The sequence below is a fragment of the Pseudonaja textilis genome, chromosome 7 (assembly GCF_049901715.1).
Source record: "Pseudonaja textilis isolate UNSWEBS1 chromosome 7, rPseTex1.2, whole genome shotgun sequence".
Lineage (NCBI taxonomy): Eukaryota > Metazoa > Chordata > Lepidosauria > Squamata > Elapidae > Pseudonaja > Pseudonaja textilis.
In genome coordinates, this window is record NC_141996.1 from 21,496,414 (window position 1) to 21,521,574 (window position 25,161).

The 25,161-nt window shown below is 42.6% G+C and overlaps 1 protein-coding gene across 1 annotated transcript; it reads left to right on the plus strand.

The window, feature by feature from the left end:
* Positions 1-283: 283 nt before the first annotated feature.
* Positions 284-16,403, plus strand: PDX1 (pancreatic and duodenal homeobox 1). The gene is made up of 2 exons (XM_026708802.1): positions 284-716; positions 16,015-16,403. The coding sequence occupies exons 1-2, from the start codon at positions 284-286 to the stop codon at positions 16,401-16,403; spliced, it is 822 nt and encodes a 273-aa protein (XP_026564587.1).
* Positions 16,404-25,161: the final 8,758 nt, after the last annotated feature.

Genomic DNA, 25,161 nt, shown 5'->3' on the forward strand with positions numbered 1-25,161 from the left:
ATCCTGGTCGATGATAAAGGAAAGGAAAAGAAAAACGAAAGAAACGCCAAAGAGCCAAACATCAGAACCGCTCCTTCTGATTGGGAACCGGCCGCCCAATAGAAATCCAGGTCCATTTCACGCGGACAGTCAAGCCAACCAATCGAAAAAGCCCCTCGGGATGCTCCCCCCTCTTCCCCCGACCTGGGACTCCATCCGCTCCTCGGGCAGGTGAGGCAGCCTGTCAAAGGTGCGCCCCTCACCTGCGCCCTGGGAAGGTTCTCGCGCGGGGTCCCCGCTCGCCATGAACGCCGAAGAGCAGTATTACGCCTCCGGCAGCGGCGGCACCAGCCACGCGCTCTACAAGGAGCCCTGCGCCTTCCAGAGATCGCAGCCTCCGGATTACAACTCCAGCCCCCCCGCCTGCCTCTACATGGGGCGGCAGCAGCCACAGCCGTCTCCTTACGCCGGGGTTTTGGGGGGCTTGGATCAAGGCAGCCCGCCGGACATTTCCCCCTACGAAGTGCCCCCCCTCTCAGAGGACCCGGGCATTCCTCACCACCTCCACTCCCTTCCCCCGCACCATCCAGCTCAGCTCGCTCTACCGCAGCAGGAGACCCTTCCCTTCGGAGAAGGGACCGAGGCCGGGCTGCTGGAGCAACCTAGAGCGCCGCTGCCCTTCCCTTGGATGAAGTCGACCAAGTCCCACGCGTGGAAGGGACAGTGGGCCGGCACGGGTAAGGCGCCCTTCCCTCTTCTGTCTGCCTAGGGCCGAAGAAGAACGCCTCTCCTCGGTCCAGCTCCTTTGCCCTTTGTGGGCACCGGCTCTTTAGAGCCGTCTCCAAACCGGAGGCTCCTTCGGATAGCTTGCACGACAATGTTCATCGTCCCCAGTCAGTGCTGGGGCGGCTGCTGGTTGAGGATGATTGTAGTCCGGCATATCCGGACAGCGCCCAGTTCAGAAAGGCTGGCCGATCAAAGAAAGAGGGTTTTCTCCTTGGATGGAGTTGGTGGTTCATCATTATAAAAGAACCAAAAAAAAAAAAAAAACCCACCCAAAAACCCAAATCCAGCCATGCCTTTACCTTAAAGTGTTTCTGCAAAGCGAGTTTTAGACATTAGTTTATAGTTTAGTGTGATGTGCAAAGCTGCGGAAACGGGTTGAATAAATTATGGGTAAATGTCGCTTAAACATCAGGGCTGTGGTGTAAATACAGCCCTGGTTACAGCATGTTCTTGTGCCTATTCCTCCTGAAAGGATTCCGGTGACAATTGCCAGAGCTGAAGCCAGGAGTAAATAGATCAGAATGCCACTGAAATTCAATGAATGATGCCTGAATGTAGAATACTTGAGTTCCTACCAGAGAAGTCCTGGAACTCTCACATGAAATACAATTTCCATAAGTCCCAGACAAAGTAGCTGTAGAAACTGTGAGTTTGGCTACAACTTATACACAAGGCTGGCTAATATGCTAATAAGCAAATATGACCAAAAGATACTTCCTCTAAATTCATTAATCATATCATATAAAGAAAGCAACGCCATATAACGCTGCATTTTTCTTTGTGTGGTTTGCCCTGCTATAAATCTTTTTGTTTACTTAGAAGTAAGTAATCCTTAAGCCACTTAAAATAGCATGTATTGAAACGGAAAGGTCCTAGAAATGTAAGAAATAGAAATGTAATAAATAAATCAATGGTTGACTTTCTAGAGATTGTCAAACAAAACTATTATTTTGGATGCATAACAGTAATAATAACAACAACAATAGTAATAAGGCTGCAGCTTTCAAAGCCCTCTGGCACGCTTCCAAATGTTAAAGCAGCACCTGTGAAGTAACCTTAGTTTCTAAACTAAATGAAAGTTTGAGAAAGTTTCATTTAGAGGCGCACTTGAAAGTCTCGCAGCCCTTTACATCCAGAAAACCTTGAGAATACTCCCAGAGAACCTGTGCAACTTTGAGTGTACATGAAAAGAGAAACAGTTAAATGCATGACTGGAGAGTAATTGTTTTGATTGTACAGTAGTGCAATTTTAATTCAAGAAACATAAGGGAGTTTTTTTCTGGCGTCCATTCACTACTCTGCAGGCCGCTCGGGAGTGAAGGGCATCACTCATCCTGGTAAAAACCTGCACACTTTGCCTTAGTAAACTTCTCTTCAGTCACATTGTGGTAAACTCAACCTGCTGTATCTTCCTCTGCAGAGGGGCTGTGCTCTGCTGTACCCCAATTCGGCCTGTCCGCTTCACGCTTTTTATTTCCTGGTTGAAACTGGGAAGGTACTTTACACAGACTACAGCCTGATTTCTTTGCAGGGAGCTGGTGATTTTTGTAAGGAATATAGCAGAGAATGTTCACCATCCTCAACCTCATTGTTACCACTGTTGTCCATTTTGGCCCTCAAAAGTTTTATTGATGCATTCATCAAAATGGCAGCACCTTTCCCTTCTCTGATGCAATTAGAAAGCGAGGAAGGGAATCCTGCAATCTTAATGACCGTTGCTGCAGAAATATCAGCCTGAATAAACACAGTGAGATTTATTTTTGAGTATTCACGCTTAAGATAAGTGGAATCCTAAACTCCAATAGCCCACTGTTTCCAGACTAAAGGCTTTTAGAAAAAGACTGGACCACATTAAACCTTACTTTTGTGGATATTTTTAATTCTGCAAAATACCACAGAAGCCCAATTAATAAATAAGCAATTGGGTGTGTTATTTCATACACTGGCATGTTTATTACAGCATAGGTTTTATTCCCCTTCAGTGGCATCTGATGAAGGGAAGTGTAGTTCCTATATTTATTTGTTAATTCTTTAAAAATAACTTGTGAATGTCCAGAATGTTCATTTACTGCAACATGAATTAACACTTTGGGAAGAATAAACTAGGTTGGCAAGATTATAATTGAATATATTATATGTAATGAACAGCATAGTGGTTCTTGATGAACTGTAGAGTTTGCATTACAAGCCTGTAGAATCTCATATTAAATTTGCCCTTGGTCTGTGTTTGTTTTCATACACTTGTTTGGGATGGGTCTGTAAAGGACCTTTTGACTGAAGTTTGTGGAAACCTGCTCCAATCCTCTTTATTTACAATTAATTGGGGTATGACTCTAAAGTAGTTCTGTAAGATATTTGCCCTGTACCTGAGCATTTGCTCACAGTTTTAATATTTAATATTTAAAAAAGAAAAGGATAATAAGAATATACTGTATGTTATTCTCTTGTACTTTATTACTATAATCTAAGTAATTTAATCCTTTCAAAGAGGTAAAATACTTTATACCTTTTTGAAAGGATTAAATTACATAGACTTGGAATTATTACATTTTTTCAGCTTGGGGAAATTCAATTTTAAGCTCTGTCTTTACAAGTGCTGGGTGTGATATTCATGGCGCTATATTTTGATTTAAAAAACGATGGAACCGTTTGTAGTTAAAACCAAAATCAAACCCAGTAAATTGATGTATTCGATTCCAAGACTCATAATGGTTTTTAATTGTCATTGACTCCAAGGAGTTTGCTTTCATTGACTTTGTGCTGATAAAAACATTGCTTCTAATTAAATCTCAGCAGAGGGTGGTGAAAGAAAATGATGAGGTTTTCTCATGTGGCTTTTTGGGTCTGAAGGTGTGAATCTAATTTGCTACTAGCTCAGGAACAAGGACCACGCCAAGGGATCCACTTTGGCAGCAGAAATGAAAGCAAAATAGGAATGCTGGCCGCCTTTGGATTGCAACCTACTAAAAGGCGACTTCACGCAACCTACTAAAAGGCGACTTCACGAGAGGACAGAATTGACTCTTGCTCCAAAAGAGACAGAGGCTTTCCTCAGCTTAGTAGAACTCCTTACAACTGCAGAAGATCCGACTGAGCTGCTTCTCCAAGCCAAGATCTTCTCAGGGCTGCGTTCTAGGACCAAAACTTGAAGGTTGCTGTGGAGAGAGACTCTGCACTGATTTTACCTGAAATGAAGGAAGGTGGTGCCTGGATTTTGTGATCGGGCAAACTGATGAAGAGTCCTTAACCTGTTTGCCAAGGGATAACCTTCTTAAATACCAGGGAGCTGACTGACATTGCAAATGGTAAAAGTTTGCACTGTTGACAGAAAGGGTCTGCATTGTAAATCTGGTGCATTTCCCTTGTTTTGTGTTAATGGGTAGAAGATACCTTTTAGGAGCAAATTCAACAGAGTGCAAAATGGTAAAGCTGTGGGCAACAATTTTACCATCGAATCCTACTGCAATATAATTGTAGAAGATTATAGCAGGCAGCTTAAAAGAAACTTTGCGCACTGATTCCAAACTTAATTTGCATGAAAATTGTATCACCCTATCGCCACTTAACTTTCTAAAGATAAAAAGAAAATATAGTTCTAATATCTGTGCGTGTGTGCCTGTCTGCATTCAGTGAAAAATAATAAAAGAAGTCCTTGCAAAGAGAACAGGATCCAGGGAATTTCATGTTCAAACACACATTGTATACACATTGTATAAGAATCCAGAAAAAGGAATGTAAGAAGCTTTAACTGGCCCTTCTAACGAACAGAAATGCCAGCCTTCTTTGGATGCTAATAAAGATCGTTCTACCCATTGAAGCATTAATTACTAATATCTATTTAAGAAGAATTGGATAGGATCAGAGGATCTGTCAAGGCCTTGACATCTTATCCATCTAAGAATGGACCCATATATGCCCAGTGGAAATCCTTGGATTTATTTTAAGAAGATGGCAATTTGGGGGGTTTTCATCAAAGTTCTTGAAAGTGGAATCCCTGGTTATATCCTCCAGGATATGTTCTCTTTCCTAACCTGTATGGCAGTTATTTATAAACTTCAGCAAAAAGCAGAGTGAAAAACGCGCCCTTGCTTTTTTTAAAAGAAGGCCTGGTGGGATCCACCAGGAAATCCAACCATTTCCAGACGGATAACCCAAAAGCCAAGCCGGTCGCGCGCGCTTAGCTAACGGAGGTCCTCGTCTCTATCCAATCTGAGAAGCCCCAGCAGAGGCACTTTCTGTCCTCAGAAACACTCGTGACACCGGTTGTGGCAAAGCTTTCGTGGATCCCAATTCCCTCCTTTCCGGCCTGGACTGACCTCCAGGGAAATCGCTCGGCTTCTTTTGGAATTAAGACCCAGAGAGAGAGAGGAGCGGGGGGGTGGAGAGAGAGGTCAGGAGCCTCAAGATGGCCTCGATGCAACAGGCTGCCAAGCCTTTTCTCTTCCCTCCGCGCTAAGCAGCAAGCGGCGGCGCCCTTTCTTACACCATGCAACGGAAGAGTTGTCCGGAAGAAACCGGACTCTTCCAATTGACGCGGCCGAAGAACCACTGCCGTCCAGCGGAACCGGCCTGACCCGGAATGAGCGTTGGCTCCGAGAACAAGCGCAAAACTCGGGAGGGGATTTTTTTTTCTTTTTCTTTCTTTGTTTTTGGCTGCCAGGGGCTCACAACCTCCGAGGGAACAGGGGGAGTTGCCTTGCCTTTCCGATCCGGGGAGAGTGAGCCAAACTCCAGGAAGGGCAGTTGGGGCAAGAGCGGCTCGGTCTCCGGCAGCACAATGTTATCGCGCCCTGCGCTCAGCGGGTCACGCCTTTGGGCAAACATTGCATTAAGGGCTTTGTAAGAACAGATAGGAGAAACGGGGGTGGGAGAAGGTGGGGGGCGGGGGGGGGGTGCCTGCATTTTCTTAGTTGGGACAAACCGTTCAGGCAGACTTACTCCCATCTGTGACCAAGCTCAGTTAGGAACCCAAATGGAAAGAATAGAATTAGAATTAGAATTAGAATTAGAATAGAATAGAATAGAATAGAATAGAATAGAATAGAATAGAATAGAATAGAATAGAATAGAATAGAATAGAAAATAGACCAGACTAGAACAGAACAGAACAGAACAGAACAGAATTCCTTATTGGCCAAGTGTGATTGGACACACAAGGAATTTGTCTCCGGTGCATAAGCTCTCAGTGAGGTGGAAAACATTTTTGCTTTTCCCCCCAAAAGCAAAAATATTGGGAAATAACAAACAGGTGGCTACATTTAAGTGTGTACGTGGGCCCGTTTACATAGTTTTAAGTCGTAGCAGAATGTGCGGTTTATACGTACACTGGTGTTATTTTTAAATGCATATGCTGAAATGCATTAAACTATACAGCAGCAACGTAAAGTTTAAAAAAAATGTTTGTGGACCAAAAAGGATTTTGTGAGATACATTAAATTTTCCACCTAGAATTGGATTTGCTTGGAAGAGATAAAGTCCTAAGAACAATTAAATAGAAATAAATTCCTAGTGCACAGAATATAATATATACTTTCAAAAGATAATTAATATAATTTCCGTTTGAATAGTGGTAGTTTGCAACTAGGTGTATATCTATGCAAAAGTAAGTCCCTTTGTAAAAAAAAAAAAAAAAAGTTCAACTGACTCTGATTACAATTCGCCGCCCTTCCAAGATTGCGTCCCACTGATTTCAATGGGTCTTTTATTTATAAGCAATGCTAGAAAAGCAGCTTGATCTGCAGTGCGGTAGCAAGGAAGAAAAATGTAAGAAAAAATAAATAAAATAAGAGGGTAAGTTGGCTTAGAATCGGAGAAGTGTGTGCATTTTCAAGTGCCTGAAGCCAATACCACTGAAACTTAACAAACGCCAACTTTTCCTCCTGAAAGAAAGGTTTTTAGACTCTTCAAAGTTGCAGGAGTGAGTGCCCATCTCGCTGTTTGGGTCTCCACTGGAAGCTTTCTCTCTGGGATGTATTTGTTTTATAGTTGCCCTCGGGGGGGTGGAAATAGGTTTGGCTTTGGTAGAAGATCTCCCTTTCCCCCTTTTAATGTTTTGATGCAAATTTTCGTGGTAGCAAAACTTACCCACGGGAGCATTTTCTGGCAACATTTCCCTTGATCTGTGAGACGTTTTCATTTGCCTTAAGGATAATACAGAGCACAATTTTGTATATATTTCTACTCAGAAATAATTTCCCTCCTTCCTAAAGAGTAATCAATTTTGCACCGGTGTGGACAAATGTTTATACCTGAGTTTTATTCTAAAACAACTTGAAGACAATTAAAACATAAAACATTGCTGGGGACAAATCCCACTGAAAGGAATGAGAGCTGAACCAGAGCATTCTCGCTAGCTCTCCCCATTCACGTCAATGGAATTTGAGGTGGATTATTTTCACTGGATGGTGACTACTGCATGTAATCTGTCAACCATGCTTTAATCACCTTATTTTAGCCACTATATTTTAAAACCTACATAAATAAGACTATTTAAATCCGATTTACTGTGCCATCTTATGCATGCCAATTGATTGGAGAAGGCAATGGTGTTAGGAAAGGCTAGTGGAATTGAGAAGAAGGGGCAAGCAAAGAATACAACGGCTTGACAACATCAAATCTGATGTGAAGTTGAACATCCAACAATTAAAACAAGCTGTGCTTGAGAGGGTAGCATGGAGAGGACTTGCCTATAAAGTCACAAAGAGTCAGAGAGTAAATGGTTAAAAACAACATTTTAAAATCTTATTTCTTCCCTAGGAAAAGTGTAATAATTGATTCTTCTTATTGAGACTTGATTTGACAGAAATCTCCAGCCAATATATCTGAGGGCCACGGTTTTAACAACTTCATTAAATGAACTCCTGGGCTCATGTTTTGCTCAAGCCAGATTCCAAGTTACATTCCAGCCATATAATAAACTAATTCTTAATCTCCTCCCCTCTTTATTTCTCCAAGGACACAATGGCCTAGTGCGGGGTTCCAAAATCACACCAGGTTTGTTCTGAAAGATAAAGCAAAATTAAAGTGATTATATTTGATGATGATGCTTTTAGACCAAAATTGTTTTTGCTATAATGTTTTCTCTTCTAAAAATGTTAACCATGAGATATCAACTAAATACTCAAATATCTTCGGAGTATTTACATATGACTGACCTGGGAAGAGAGGATGTAAAGAATAATTAGTTTTAAGTTTTGAAAGAATTTCAAAAGCATTTTTATTTAAAATCAAATAGGCAAACAGAGGGTGGTACCTTTTAAATTGTTCTGGGTATTTTACAGGTTAGCTTCTCATTTCACGTATCTGAAAACAAAATAATTAAAATAATAATATAGATCTAATACAGATGCTCACTCCAATAGACTCCAATAGGCTTACCAAATATATTGCTAATTAAAATAATTAAAATCAAAATGAAACAAAAGCCAAATTAAATATAATAACTAAAAATAAAAATATAACAACAAAAAACATAAATAGCAAAAAAGTGCATCATGCACCCATGTGCGTGCACACACACACCCCTCAACACATAAGCCCAAAGCCAAGATTTAAGGGTTTTTCAGAATCTTACAAAAATATATCTGGAGGGAAACTGGTCCAGAGGATGGAGACATACACAGTGAGAAGACATGCTCCCCAGCTCCTGTAAGATAGCAATGTTTAATAGAAGAGAATGGAAGTGCACCCATTCTGCCTAATGGTACCCAGATAGCCAAATAATGAAGGCAGATAACTGGCTTGTATGCCATGAAGAGCTTTAAAGGTAACCATCAGCACCTTGAATTGTACAAAGCCAAATGACATCAGCCAATGCAGCTCGCGTGGCAGTGGTGACATATAAGCAGGATGCAAAGTACCTATTACTGCTTATGCCACTATATTATGTCAGCCATAGTTTCCAGATAGTCTTCAAGGGCGGTCCCATGTACAGTGCATTGCAGTAGTCCAATTGTGAAGTGAACAGGATGCGAGTACTTCCCAAATTCAAAATGTTTGGTGCAATCCAGGTCAAGTCTTAAATAAATAAATGCTCTTCCCTGGATTGTTTGTGCGTGTGTGTGTGTGTGTGTGTGTGTGTGTGTGTGTAACAATCAAATTAACAATTCATGCAAAGAATCAAACTATCTTTTTAAAAGCAAAAATCTAAACTGTACAGACCGCATTACTAAAGGTAACTAAATCCCCTTAATATATATTTATGAGTATAGGTGCATATGTGCATGCACCACCGTTACTTGAGAATATTTACAATAGTTAAAACTACTGTATTGAATCTATCATTAAACTACCGTTTTGAAAAAACTGCAAGAAAAAGTTACATATTGAAAACAGAGGCAGGTTTGGCAGCTGCAATAAAACCAATGGTAACATTTAAAAAAAATTAACATTTGAGGGAAACACGACTTGCCTTATTAGCTAATCAGTGAAGTTCACAAGAGAAGGTGTCACCCATGCCTGCCTGTTTTAATGTAAAAGCAATCTGCTTCAAACTTGGCTCCTTTAACACGTGTGGAATGCCAGTGCAGAATTCCCCACAAAGCATTCTATTAAGGATTGGAGCCTTAATAAATCCTGTTAATTCTTAAATCCCATTTACAGAAAGGGTGAGTGTTCAGAGGCTTACTCAAAGGAAACTGGGTCTAGGATTTCAGCTTTAATTAACTACTTTCTTAATTTCATAGGGATTTGTTTCCTTCCAAAATGTTAGATAATTAGTGTGTTAGTGCTGCAATATTGAGTGACAAACCTACTGTATTTGCCCAGGAAAAATCTGACACGGAATTGTAGTGGAAAACTATCAGTCAGTGACGGTGCATGGACAGCATAGTCACTGAAGGAGAACCTTTCCCAGATGGATGCTTTTCAAGTATTTAGAGCTACAAGAACGACCCTTATTCCTGAGTTTGTTGCCTCGTAGGTTAATGGGAGTTATGCTCCAAAATATCTGAAGGATACCAGATTCTGGAAGTCAGTCCTAGGAAGTCAAAATGATAGACTAGTCTCAGAAACCAAAAAAACCACAGAAATAAACCAAAAGTTATTTTTTTAAAAACACACACACACACACACACACACCAAGGGAGATACTGCAAATTTGGCAAATGAACCTTGATTAACGGGGTTTTTAAAATTATATTTATTTTCAAATATACAAAGTTCAAACAGTTCATTCAATTACATTTTGTAAAAAACAAACAGATTTTTAAAAACCACTTTCAGTTTACGAACCACTGTTGGTCAGGCAGAGAAATCGAAGAGTGTTAATGAAGCGCTTCCCATCCAGCATCTAATCAACGTTAGCATACATGATACGCTTGGGGTATTTTATTGTCACTTTCAATTTGTTTTATTATTCCTTTTCTCATTTTTCCTTCTATGTTAATTTGCATTTTAATGTTTGGCTGTGAAATTTAATAAATATATTATATTAAAAAATGGTGGCACCAATTTAGTCCAACTAAGGTCAGGCTAACTTCGTGCTGGGTCATTTTCCAAGTAACAGACATTTTGTCACGTAATGAATGAGGCAGAATTCCTGTCCTATCCAAATCAATGTTTCATATGGTTTTAAAGGTTGTGGAGCAGGACAACCACATAAGGGGCAGGGTGTTTTATTTAGCCATATTAACCAAGGCTACAGTGCGTTTATATTGGCATTTCCAATAGGAAGCAGCGAGTTATAAATGAGAGGTTACGTTTTCAATTGCCACATGATACACGATCATTTCAGTAATTAACCCACCACTAGTTTGCACTTAGAAATATTCGACTTTGATTTTATGAGAGGTTAATTCATCTCAAGGAGAGACTTCGGTTTCCAGAGTTTCTAGGTCTTCTATACTGGATAACAGAAATTTGTGGAATTACTTTGGTTAACCTACTCTTTCAACCCAATGTAGACTGTAGTGTGGTTGTTGTGAGTGAACAGGAGGAGATAACTCTTTATAATCCTCCCCAAGTTTCTGAATGAAAGATGGGGTAGATATGTTTAGTAAACAAACCCTAACATTTTGGTGCACAACCTTGCTGTTTTATAACCAATACTTTGTCCATCCATTTACTTCCTCAAGTTCTGTTAATCTTTCTCGCCTGAATTATACATCCAAGGCTAAGTTGACAATCAATACATATTTAATTTGAAGAAGGAAGAATATGTGCATTTTCTTGCACTAGAATATATCGTGTATTGGGATGCACAACATCTTTATGAGAACGTTTTTGTAAAAATTCCTACTCTTGAATTCACTTATGTAAATGAGAGGTCTAGGATAATGTTTTAAAAGAAAATGTGTTGGATCTCTAATTTTATAAATAAGCGTTATATGCTACAAATTTGTTCCAGCATAAATGTCCCAACTAATAAGAGTATTTGAAACCTATGAATTATCAATAGATATTTTCTTGAAAATTGTTGCCTGAAAAAATATTATATTTATATATTATTTTGAACTTTTGGACACATGGTTGTTTTTCACATTATTTTGGTCATCATATGGCATATTTTTTTAAAAAATATCGAATCCTTTTCAATTTAATGGCTTAAACTCAAACAGAGAAGTGTTTAATTTTTTATGTCCTGTTATTCTAATGGGATAGAAAACTTTAAAATCTAGACTAGCGTGTGAATTCATAGCAGCATCAAGCAGCTCAAGACTAGAATAATTGCAACTGTTTCAAGTTACTAGTCGACTCGGAGAAACAGTGTGAAGAAATTCAAGTCACTAGTCACGTTTGAGAAAAAGTGTGAAGCAATCAAAATTTTGTGAGGAATTGCGATTTCTTTATTTACCCTTATATGGGACGTCTCCTAGGATTCTGAACGATTTAATTAAACGGAAGTGGCATAATACAAGTACCTATTATAGCGTATTCAGTCACATCATGTAGTGGCCGAATGAGATGACTGTGGTCCAACTCTACGTCTAGGGCGCGATTCCTTCAAGCAAGGTCTGCGCTGCGTTTTGAAGCGCTACTTGGGAAGGGGCCATTGGCGCAAAGCATGGGAGCGGCCAGGCTACTCCAAAGTGCGAGGCCACTACCGAGAAGGCCTGCTCCGCCGCCACCCGGTTCCTTCCTCTCAATAGGATCAACCCGTTTTCCCTGCTAATTAATCAGATTCATGCTAAAATGAATCTTCAGGTTCGCCGGCCGGTCCTTTCCGTTCGTTTGCGCGCACGTGTATTGGTCGTTGTTTACACGCTGGGGAATTTTGGGGGTGATGCTGGAGGAAATCTATTGCTGCGATATATAAAATCGGTTTTATTTAACTCCGACGGTTTACGTTCGCCGCGGCACTGATAACGCGCCGGTGGCAAGCAGTTTGAAGAGTCCGAAGCCAGAGGCTGTCGTCCTACCCTAGGGTGTAAGTCCCATTGCATTCAGCGGGAATTACTCCTAGGCAGAGGAACATTTAAGATGCGTAGTGGACCGGAGAACTAAGTTCGCTTTGCTCCTCGTTTGTAAGACTCGGTCTGGCAGAAAACCTTACAGGAAAAAAAATATGGAAAAATAGGTGCAAAAAAAAAAAAAAAAAAAGGCCCGTTGGTCACCCCGGGAGAGTCGTTCAGGGGCCAAATGTCCCCCGTTGTAATCCGTTGTAGCAAAGTCAACCAGCCAACTACAATTCGTAAGTTCATTATATGCGCCCCACCGCATTATAACAGCAAAGCGAACATGCGCTCTATGAATGGAATGGAATGGAATGGAATAGAATAGAATAGAATAGAAGCTGGAAGGGACTTTGGAGGTCTTCTAGTCCAGCCCTTTGCTCAAGCAGAACTATACCATTTCAGATAAGTGACCTCCAGTGATGTAGCGCCCATGATTTCTGAAGGCCAGCTGTTCCACTATTCAAGACCCTGACATTTTTTGGTAGAATTAATCTGTTGGCCTTCAGGGCATAAGATGCTTAGATTAGCTTATCGAGAAGACAAATCCATGCAAATATATGCATTCCAAACTGGAAAGTTCTATAACTTTCCTAATATAACAGAAGGATATTGGAACACGGTGCATCAGTGTTCGAAGAGAAAAAGATAGTGGTGATAGAAACAAAAAGCACAGGAGAAAGAGGCTTTAAATGTTAAAATTAAGAAGCGAAATTGGAAAAAATATTTTAATTACAAAAGGATTTCATCAATGGCCTGATGCTTTTTAAATTATAATTATGATTCCATTTGGCATTGTACTTGTGCAGAGTTTCTCCAATATAAGCCCTTGGAATTCTTAAAATAAATATATCCTCTCCCCCAGCGTGCTCAACTTAGGGAAGTTTCTTTTACTCTTGCAATCTGTGTTTGTTTTTGCTTATTCCAATTCAACAGAGGTGAAACCACGTACAGACCGTCTGAAATAAAAGTTAGCACATGGTTTCATTTTCCACAAGATTGTATGAAGGCGAGCTGTTATAAAAACTATTGCAGTCCTGGTTTGTCAACCAAACCAGGTTATATGATTCCAGTCACCAAACCAAGGTTAAACACAGTGCCAAAATGGTATCCAAAGGAGAATGTGAAGCATGTGCTTTTATCTCAGGTGTAATAGGAAAGGACAACAAACGTTTTATTTTTTTTAAAAAAAAAACATTTCATAGAGTGTCTCTGATTGGCAAATAAGGTAAATGAGTCGTGAGAAATGTGAGCATCTGGACGGTTGAATCTCAGCATGTCCTCCTCTAATGCACGGCTCTCCAATCTTGGCAACTTTAAGCCTGGAGGACTTCAACTCCCAGAATTCCCCAGCCAGCTTTGCTTTGCTGGCTGCTTTGTTGGCTTTGCTGGCTGGGGAATTCTGGGAGTTGAAGTCCTCCAGGCTTAAAGTTGCCAAGGTTGGAGACTCCTCCTCTAGTGTTTCACTGCAGCCACGATTTGTCTCTTTGAAGAGGAATACACCTTTTCTTCTTTTCTTCATTACATTTTAATAACATACACAAGAGCCAGTTTGATGTAGCGGTTAAAGACATCAGCTTGAAACCGGGAGACTGAGAGTTCTAGTTCCACCATTGGCACAAAACCAATTGAGCCAGTCAGTCTCTCTCGGTCCTAGGAAGGAAGAGATTTTCCACTTCTGAAAAAATCTTACCCAGAAAACTGCAGGGATTGGGTCCAGGTAGTCTCAGAGAGAAATAAACTTGAATTTAACCCTGGGGTGGGAGGAGGAATGACATACAGGGTTTAAAACCTGGGTATAATGCAGGACGTGGTGGCTCGGTGGCTAAAATGCTGAGCTTGTCAATCAGAAAGGTCGTTAGGGTTCAGCAGTTACAGTTCGGCGGTTTGAATCCCTAGCACCGTGTAACAGAGTGAGCGCCAACCTAGCAGTTCGAAAGCATGTAAAAATGCAAGTAGAAAAATAGGGACTACTTTGGTGGGAAGGTAACAGTGTCGTTGTGCGCCTTTGGCACATGATCACAGAGACATCTTCGGACAGCACTGGCTCTTCGGTAGAGCTGGAAACGACTAGCATGTATGCGCGAGGGGAACCTTATAATGCAAGCACCACCCCACTGCCTCCCATCCTTGTTGTGTTTCTTCATTAATTAACCCAGGAGACAGGCAAATGCAGAAAGATCCTCCTTATAGCAATATGCCCATGTTCACCTGCCTAGAGACTAAATGCCATCCATCTTCTCAAATGGAGAATAAGGGAAGACATGAAATAGGAAGACTCCTTTGTTGCTTTACCCAAACAGGAAGGGTCTCCAAGAAATCCTAAATGAGAAATATTTCAAAAACTTGACTGGTTATAATGGATTTTGCTGTAATAAACGGAGGTGAAAAGTATTCTACTGAATGGGCAGGGCAGGAGGAGAGGCTGGAATAACAGGTGCGAAGGGAAGGTGAGTGAGTGGGAGACGGAAGGAAAAGAGAGGAAGGAGAAAAGCAGAAGGAGAGGGAGCTGGAGAAGAGGAGGAAGAGGAGAAGGAGGAGGAGGAGGAGGAGGTGTTTCCAGGATAAAGAGTCAAGCAGAAACTATTCAGACCAAGAGCACTTCCAAGGGATAACAGTTTACGATGAAAGTCTACCATGTCCATAAACATCCAAGATAGGAAATGTTTAATATAGTTGCCAGCACCAGTGTATCATTCACACTCTGAGAAAAACTCTGAAGTCGGAAAGGTGGAATGAGAAGCGGGGTGGTTGCTGATACCATACAGGGAAGCCCAATTCCACATATATATATATATATTTTGTCAGAGGGAAATGTGTTGTATCTTTTATCTTCTGCTGCTGGGTGATTGAAAGGAGTTCTATGGAGCCAATAAGTCAGAGAATCCCATTTTTTTTGAAGGGCGAGGGTGCATTTTGAGCAAATAGCAATTCCCCACTCTGTTCATTTCTCACAAATAGATTTAAAAAGTTAATTGAAGCAGCTGCCCAGTTTTTTTTTTCTGTTGAGAAAAATTGCGAGTGGATCTTACTTTTTATCCAACAAGAAGGAATTTTATTCAGGGAGCAAATTGCCTGCTTCTTACATAAATAAAATCTAATTGAAACAGATTGCCATTTTAGATGGCCTGATAGATTCATTTCTGTTCTCCCAAAGGCTAAAGACCTTCTTAAATTCGGTTTAGCTCTTGATGTTTCCAAGGTTACAGAAGCGGATTCCACCCGCCCCCCGCTTTCCCAGTCTATTCTAACTGCTTAGGTTTTCCTAATGATATCCTATTGAACTACTGAACCTAGTTAGTTTTTCATGATCAGCCGAGATTAGCTATTAAATTACTTATTAAATAAATTGAATTAATTAGCTATTAAAGCTAGGCTCAATCAGTCAGTAGAGATAGCTCCTCCTTTTGACTACAGAGCGCTCCTCATGTGAGTGCAATCCTTTTCTTCCCAAACGATTACAACCAAAGAGCAGCTAAGGGTCTAGGCAGTTTCTCATATTGTTCTCAGGTTTCTAGTCCTTAAGATGCACCCGGGCAATGTCATCACTCCTATCACCCATTCCCTCCCACTCGTGACTGTATGACTGTAACGCTGTTGCTTGTATCCTTACGATTTATATGGACTGTTTCCTATTATGATCTGATTGCTTATTGTACCTTATGACTATTATTAAGTGTTGTACCTGATGATTCTTGACGAATGTATCTTTTCCTTTATGTACACTGAGAGCATTTGCATCAAGACGAATTCCTTGTGTGTCCAATCACACTTGGCCAATAAAGAATTCCTTCCTTCCTTCCTTCCCTCCTTCCTTCCTTCCTTCCTTCCTTCTTGTCTGACTCTCGTTCTCCCTTAGGTGGCTCCTACCTGATGGAACCCGAGGAGAACAAGAGGACCCGGACGGCTTACACGAGGGCGCAGCTGCTGGAGCTGGAGAAGGAGTTCCTCTTCAACAAGTACATCTCCAGGCCGCGCCGGGTGGAGTTGGCCGTCATGCTGAACTTGACCGAGAGGCATATCAAGATCTGGTTCCAGAACCGGAGGATGAAGTGGAAGAAGGAGGAGGATAAGAAGCGAGGCGCAGGAGGCGGCGGGGGCAGCCAGGAGCCTGAGCAGGACTCCGCCGTGTCCTCGGGGGAATTGCCCGGGAAGGAGGAAGGGCAAGAAGGCGAGTCCCCCGTTGCCAAGCTGTTGCTCTCCGTCAGCCCCACCGTCTCCCCCTGTCGGGCCCCGGAGTCGCGGTGAAGGGCGGAAAGTCGCGGACAGGCCCCTTGAGCGCCCCCTAGCGGAACCCTCGCACCTCTCGAGCGACTCTGCAGAGTCCTGGGAGGGAGCGACTGTAAGGAAGAAGACTTATATATTGGACTACAACTCCCATGAGAAGTGAAGTTCATGGGAATTTTAGTCCAACGCAACTGAGTACGAGGAGAGGAAGAGGAACAAGAGCCATGTCCCTTCCCGTTTGTCTCTACTTTGTCTCTGTCTCTCCCCCCCACTTTTAATCTAATCTTGGTTTCTTTTTTAAAAAAAAAAAAGTTTATTGTCAAGTCTTACAAAGCTGGTTAATTAAATGATTCCTCCATGCAATACACATTTAGCCACTGACTGAATTGGGGAAGTGGGAGGAGAAAGGAAAGATTTCTCTTGCATTGGATAATGTTGGAGCTTTCATATTTCCCAGGTAGCCTCTATGCCCACTGGTTGACCTTTAATGTTTTCAAATTCTTCTAATCAAAAAAACAAAATGGTAAACCAGCAATGTTGCAAAGCAAAACCTTGAGCATAATCTCCTTTCCAGTGATGCCTGAAATTCCCAGAGGCCTTCTCTGGAAACTAAGCGGGTCGGTGGTTGCATCTTTGGAAACTGTGGGCAGATCTTGGAGAGAAAACCCATCCCTTCCCCTTCAGTTAACTCAGGATTTTGTGATTCCACTTATCGCTGTAGCCATTTTATGAGAGAGCGTGTGCGTGAGACAGAGATGCAACCAAAATATGCAATTCTGACTTGAGAATGTGTTCCTTTTACACAACAGAGATGTCTGCACTATAGGGTGAAAAGTCAAAATGAGGGGCTGTGATTGCATTTGGAATCTCTGTTTATAACAATAGCACTTAGACTTCTGTACTGCTTCACAGTGCTTCACAGCCCGCTCTAAGCAGTTTACAGAGTCAGCATATTGCCCTGGATAATCTGGGTCCTCATTTTACTGACCCAGGAAGGATAGAAGGCTGAGTCAACCTTGAGCCAGTGAGGATCAAACTTCTGGCAGTTGGCAGAATTAGCCTGCCATACTGCATTCTAACCACTGCGCCACCACAGCTCAGTGTGCATTTCACAAAAAAACAAAGAGGTGGCACTTCCACTGTGAGCTTGTGGCTGCTATCTGGGCTTTTTTCACCATATCGTGTGGATACACCTGAGATAGATGTTCACTTACTGCACCTGTGTATGGTTTGCCAATTGCACAGTGGCAGACAGGAAAGCACTCCAGAGGGTTAACGTCATTGCCCAGAAGGTCATGGGTTGCCCTCTCCCCTCTTTGGAAGAGCTTTATAGCTCCCACTGCCTTAAGAAAGTTCAAAACATTCTCAAAGATCCATCTCATCCTGGGAACTGGCAGATGGTGCAGGATAATAAAAACAAGGACAAACAGGCTAAAAAACAGCTTCTATCCCAGGGCAGTAGCTCTTTTGAATTCTACTGTATAGTACACTGAAGACAGTATTTAAATTCGTTGTACGATTTGCAATGACAATAAAGTAAAGTAAGTAAACATAAGGTTATATTACCTTGGAGGGTTGCTTAGGGTTACAGAAAACCTCAGGAAAATTAAAAAGGAAACATGACAATCTTTAAGGTTGGAGACTCTTCAAAGTTGAAATATGAACTTTTCAGGGTGGTGGCAACATTAATGAGCCTGCTTCCTACCCTGGTTGGGATGGATGAGACACCAGTTTGAGCACCAGCTCCCTGGAGGTTGAACCTTATTTTACAGTTATTTTTTTCCTTCCTCTCTGGCAGGTTCTAGCCTGTGTTAGTGGGATGTGAGAGGTTGAACGGTTGAATCTTTGGCCCTTGTAGAGTGGGGTGCCTCATGGCTCAGGTCTTTCACTTCTCCTTTTTATCATCCATATTATCTACATGGGGATGCTGGGAGAGATGATCCAACAGCACGGGGTGCCGTATCATCAGCATACAACCTACTATGCATCTCCACTCCTGGACAACCAAGTGACACTGCCCTGGCAATAGCCCAAAACCTGTAAGGCATTGATGGGGACGAATCAGTTTCAATTCAACCTTACCAAGATGGAGCGGCTCTGGGTTTTGGTGAGGTATCATTTGTTACTCTTGCTGGCATGGTTACTTCTCCCAGACAGAGCTGGTAATGCAGCCTGGTGGAGTCCTCCTGGACTCTTGACTCCTGCTCAAGGAGCAAGCGGGGGTTAAATTGGCACAGATTCATCTTGTGTGCCAGTGCACCCATTCTTGAACCAGGAGATCTTGATCATGGTGTCTGATGTCCTGGTTACTTCCTGGCTGGATTTCTGCAGAAAATGGAACAGCCTTTGAAGACCTTCTGTGAATTACAGCTGATTTAGAATGCAGTGGCACATACAATTCTAGTTGCTTTGAGGTTTGCCAAAGTTATACCATTGCTGCAGTGGTGGGTTTCAAAATATTTTACTGCTGGTTTTGTAGGCGTGGCTTGGTGGGTGTGGCATGGCTTGGTGGGCATGGCAGGGGAAAGATACTGTAAAATCTCCATTCCACCACACTCCAGGGGAAGGGTACTGCAAACTCCTATTCCCTCCCCACCCCACTAACCTGCCTTCCAGCTCCGTTCTCCTGTGCAGGGCAACAAAAGAAGACCCAGCTGATCAGCTGGGACTTGGAAGGCAGAGATGGAGATGGAGCCAGTCAGAGGTGGTATTTGCTGGTTCTCCAAACTACTCAAAATTTCTGCTACTAGTTCTCCAGAACTGGTTAGAACCTGCACCGCTGTGTGAGTTCCATTGGCTTATAGTTTCTTTCTGGGTGTGATTCAAGGTACTGGTTAGCATCATCACCATGCTGCTTGAGGATTCCTTATTGCAGAGGTCTCCAAACATGACAACTTTAAGACTTGTGGACTTCAAATTTCTGGGACTCCACAAGTCTTAAAGTTGTCAAGTTTGGGGACCCCTCGGCCCTGCATTATTGCAATGCTTCCCAAACTTTTTCCTTTGTTACCCAAAACTGCTTATCAGAAAGTTTTAATCGAATTTTGAGAACTGATTGTAAAACCCTTCCTTCAATATAACTTTGAATGGTCATAACTTTGGCCCCTAAACAAATGATCGTAATTCAAGGACTACTTGTATTATTTTTTTAAAAAACCAATATCATTGAATGATCTTTATGTCATTTCAATAAATTACCACTGGTAATTTCACCGATTTTCATCTTTGTATAAAATACTTTAGAATACTTTGTGAGGTTATTTTACTATGTTTTAGTACACGCGGCAATCTTTAAGTCAATTTAAATGTCCCTGTTGTAATGAGTTCATGTGTTTTTAAGGGGAAAAAAGCACTTTTACCCAATTTGGGGCAGTTTACCCAGTTTTGGGAAGCCCTGTCTTATGGACATGTCTCCAATGACATTGTCTTTGTTTCATCCCGACATAATTAAGGCTATTTAACCATATTTGTTTTATTTGATATTAAAGTGGCCAGTCTCATCTTTTTATTCTGCCACAAAACATGATTTCTCACACTTTGGCAATGGCTATCTCAAAGGCGGTTTTTCAAAAGACAATTAAACTTTTTGGTTTATCCAGGACAACCATGACCTGGATGGCTGAGAATTTCCCTAGACATTCTTAGAGATGCACTTTGGGATAAACACCAGAGCTGAAGAAGCTTCTTGGATGAGAAGTGAAACATCTTTAAAGATAAACTAGAAAGTCCAGTTGCCTCTTGAAAAAGCACCTTTGGGACAACCATGGATGACTGAGAATCTCCATAGGCATTTAGCAATGGCTGTAGTAAGGCAGCAGAGAGGCACCCAGCTTTTACTAGATCATATCCTTGTGCATCTTCTCATTTCCTGAAGGATTCCACCAAAAATTCTCTATTTCTAGGCTGCATATATAAACCTGAAGTAAGTCAAGCCAAGGGGACACTGCAAGCCTGATCCTTTCCCTTTTCCCTTGGATATGTCTAGTCTCGTGAAAAGAAGGACTTAAGGGTGACATGATAACAGTTGCATCAAGAAGTTGAGACTCTAGAAAGAGTTCAGAGAAGAGCAACAAAGATGATTAGGGGACTGGAGGCTAAAACATATAAAGAACAGTTGATGAAACTTAGTATGTCTAGTGGGATGAAAAAGACTAGGGGTGACATGATAACGATGTCCCAATATTTGAGGGGCTGCCACAAGGAAGAGGGGGTCAACCTATTTTTCAAAGCACCAGAAACAATGGATGGAAACTAATCAAGGAGAGAAGCAACCTAGAACTAAGGAGAAATTTCCCTAACAGTGAGAACAACTTATTAGTGGAACACCTTGCCTTCAGAAGTCGTGGAGGCTTTTAAGAAGTGGCTAGACAGCTACTTTTTTGAAACTGTCTAGGGCAGTGGTCACCAACCAGTGGGCCTGGGACCACTGGTGGTCTGCGAGAAAATTTTGGTGGTCCTCAGAGAAATGTCATTCCCAAAGCACCCCTCCCAAAGCAATTAATCCAGGCTGCGCGGGAACACAAGGCTGTGCAAGGCATTGAACAACACAAGGTAGTGAGGAGCTGGGGGGAGGAAAGGCCAGAGTGGGGAGGAACTTGCCCCACTCACCCCAAGTGCCTTGCCTGGCCACTGGGCTGCTTCTTTCTTCTTCTGCTTTTGGCTGCATGCAAGGAAAGCAGCAAAGGTCTTTCTTTCTCTCCCCCAAACTCCAGCAGAAATGAGTCTTTGGGACCCCGCAAGGCATCCTGCTCCAAGAGGCTGCACCAGCAAAGACTCATTTCTGGCAGAGTTTGGGGGAGAGAAAGAAAGACTTTTGCTGCTTTCCTTGCACGAAACCAAAAGTCAGTCTGTCTCTGTTTTCTGCCTTCTGCACAGAGGTGGATTCATAAACTGTACAGATGCAGATAGATAACTCAACAAGACGTCCATAACAAAGAACATTTATTGGTTCATCAGGTATCCTCATAACTCACATTTGTGATGAAATTCTTCTTTAATGACCAATCCTTTGTATATCTGCCTTGTAGTAAAAGATGATTATCTCCTAACCCATCTCGTAGTGATAGAAAGAAGGTGCCATGAGTTAGAGCGTTCAGACAAAGAATGAGGAAAACCTCCCCCAACCCCTCAAGGGTCAATTTAGTGACCAATCAGGATTACAGATGTGGCCACGTGACATGAACTACATTTCCCAGGGCACCTTTAACTACATTTACCATGATGCATTCCCTTAAGGGGACAGCTCATAATTCCTAAGTAACTATCCAATTCCCATAGACTGGCCAGGACAGCACACCCCCTGCCTGGAATTGTAAATTCCACTATTAAAAGAAGAGGAAAAAAATTAACTATAAACTAAGATAATCAGTAAACAGTAATACTTAACTGAATAGCATATAACTATATAACTAAGATAAACAGTAAGCTGTATAACTAAGAGAAAAACAGTAAACATTAATAAAGCACCAAACAAAGCAAAGCATGCAAAGCTTGAGGTTCAATCTTCAAGTTCGGCCTTTCTCCGCAGCAGCACAAGGTCAGTGACCAGTCTGGTATAGAACTTCTTGGTGAAAGTCTGCTGGTCACAGGAGGAGTCTAATGACCTCACTATGAGAACATTGACTTTGTGGATTAGTCCATCAGAGTTGGGCAGGATTTGATACAAAAGTCCCATAGGCCATGCGTTGCGATGCACATCCATGTCTTTCAGCAAGACAAGGTCTCCCTCTTCGAGGTTCGGTTCTTTGGTCTCCCATTTATGGCAGTCTTGTAGGGTAGACAGGTACTCTTGCTTCCAACGGTTCCAAAAGGTGTTGCCAAGCTGTTGAACTTGTCTCCATTGTTGTTTGTACAGGTCCTTAGAATCAAAGTTCCCTAATGGCGCGGGCCAATCACCCATCTTCTGAGTTAGCAAGGCAGCAGGAGTGAGAATGGTTGGATTCTCAGGATCTGAAGAGACTGGAACTAAAGGTCGACCACTGATGGTGGCTGCAACTTCTGCCATAAGGGTAGATAAGGTCTCGTGTGTCAGTTTAGGTGCTTTCGCTAACATGGAATCAAGGATCTGACAAACTATTCCAATCATGCTTTCCCACGCTCCTCCCATGTGAGATGCATGGGGAGGATTAAATATCCACATGCATTTGTTGGCTTTAAGGTAGCCGTTGAGTGGCAAGTCAGGGCAAATGCCATTTTCTATCTGTAGTTCTTTATAAGCTCCTACAAAGTTCGTTCCACATTCAGATCTGAATACTTTGACTGGGCCTCTGACCTTCTCAGGGCGTTGATGATGCAAGAGGCATCTATAGATTCGATGACTTCGATATGGACTGCCTGAATGTGGAGGCATGTGAAGAGTACTGCCCATCGTTTGCTGTTAGCTTGACTGCCCCTGGTCTGTCAGGCAGACACAGACCAAGGGCCAAATACATCGAGGCCTATATTGGTGAATGGTGGGTCGGAGCTCAGGGGCTTGGATGGTAGATCAGCCATCATCTGGTGTAGAGTCTGGCCTCGTTGTTTGCGACAATGGAAGCAAGACTGCAGAACAATTGAAACCTGCTTGAAACCTGCTTGCTTTGAATGCTTCTCCCAATCGAAACCTCTCGTACTGGGAATAACTGTGCTCATCCACACAGTCGTCCGTCTCCTTGGTCATCAGAAATACATCTTTTGGCACCTACGATCCAGAATCCACTCGCTCTGAGGGCATCTTCTGTGAAGTGGCGGCCTTGATGATGGATTAGTTTGTGCTGGTGTTGTACTAACAACCTCGTTACATGATGGCTAGCCAGAAGGATGATGGGGTGCTTGCTGGGTGAGTCCATTTCTGCTTTGTGTAGGCGACATCCTACTTGCAGTACTTCCTGGTTGTCGAGGTAAGGATTCAGTCTCAGAAGTGTACTGGATTGTGGTATGGGCTTCCCTGCACTCAGGCTTCTATATTCCGATGGATATGTGTATTGTTGCATACTTCTCAATATTCATCTCTCAGCATGAGTACAGTGGTCTGGGAAGTATGACTTGAAGCCTTTCTGATGACCAAGGAGACGGACGACTGTGTGGATGAGCACAGTTATTCCCAGTACGAGAAGTTTCCATAGGGAGAAGCGTTCAAAGCAAGCAGGTTTCAAGGGGCCTGTCATCTTGCGTTGGAACATCGTTGCTAGGCAGATGACCGAAGGGATGACCAGTTCTACCTTCTTGACTAGGGGTCGAATGTTGCCATCATTATCTGGATCTAGGAGTTCATACAAATCTGGTTTTTCTGGCTCCGGCATCTGTATGCCACAAGAACTCGGGGCCTGTGAGCCAGGTAGAAGTTGTAACTGGGATGCAGGAATAGACCTTGTCACATGATCTGCAGGGTTCTGATCCATTGGAACATATCGCCACTGCAGTGGTTTAGAAGATCTCCTGATCCGCTCAACTCTGTAGCACTCTTCTGTCTGTATAGAAGGTGGTGGGTTGTAAGAGAAGATCTATCATCTTCGTCATCGTGTCTGATAGATCCACTGCCAGCACTGCTCTGCAAAATTCCAGCTGTGGGATAGTGTGACCTTTTTGCGGTGCTAGCTTTGCCTTTCCCATGACGAATCTGACATATACATTGTTCTCTCTGCCGTAGACTTTGAGATATGCCACGGCTACTACTGCCTTAGTGGAGGCGTCGGAAAAAACATGTAGTTCCTTTCTTAGTACCGTGATAGGCGAGATGGGAACATACATGCGATGTAGGTGCACATCTTGGAGACAGCGGAGAGAGTTGCTCCATGACTCCCATTCTTGCTTCTGTTTTGGTGGGAGTGGTTCGTCCCAATCTTTGGTTTGGGAGAGCGTGTGCAGTAGGATTCTACCTTGAATCGTGACAGGAGCTGCAAACCCTAGAGGATCAAACAGGCTGTTAACAGCACTCCTCGCTTCATGAAGCCGGTCTTTAGGGCTGGGGTTTTGAAGGTGAAGAAGTCTTTCTTCAAGTCACAACACAAGCCAAGGCTGCATTGGATGAAGGGAGCATCGCTGCCGAAATCGAGGTCCTGCAGTCCCTTGGCGTGGTCCTTGGGACTAAAGGCCTTTAGTACTTCTTCACTATTGGATGCTATCTTGTGTAGCTTGAGGTTGGCTGTCCCTAGCATTTGCTGTGTATTCTTCAAGAGGTCACCTGGTGGGACACGAATTCTTCAAGAAGCATGAAGGGTACAAAGCAGTGGCAATCCTTGGCCATGAAGGTGTCAGTCAACTGGAGCCACTTTTCAATTAGCACCTGCAGAAGTTTTCGAACAATTTTGTTCTGCATGTTGACGTGATTGAGACAGGCAAATGCCGATAAGTTGGGATCCTGTTGTTCCATTCTCAGCTGGACAAGTATGTTAGTGAGGTCTATGATTCGGCAAGGCTTGTTGATAGGAATTTTAGGAAAACTGTTGAGGCTATCCAAGAGTATTGCTTCTACATCCTCGGAAGTGCCCTACAGTTTGTCAAGCCTTTTCCATGATAACCGTAGGGCAGCGGCTGGGTCGTCTAAGTGTACTTACAGAGGATGTCATTCTCCCATACTGGGGACGATGGTCGAGCGTCACGCTGATGTGTAGGCTGGTCGTGGTCACCTTGTAGTGCCTGGGAGCTGGATTGGTATTGAGGTTGTGGCAGGAATGCTACTACCTGTGGATTGAGTGTGGCAGTTGTCGTTGATGGCATGTTGACTCATCAAGAAGTCGTTGTAGGCACTGGTGGGCTAATTGCTCAGCCAGCAGGGTGTGAGACATTGCGGTAGAGTTGC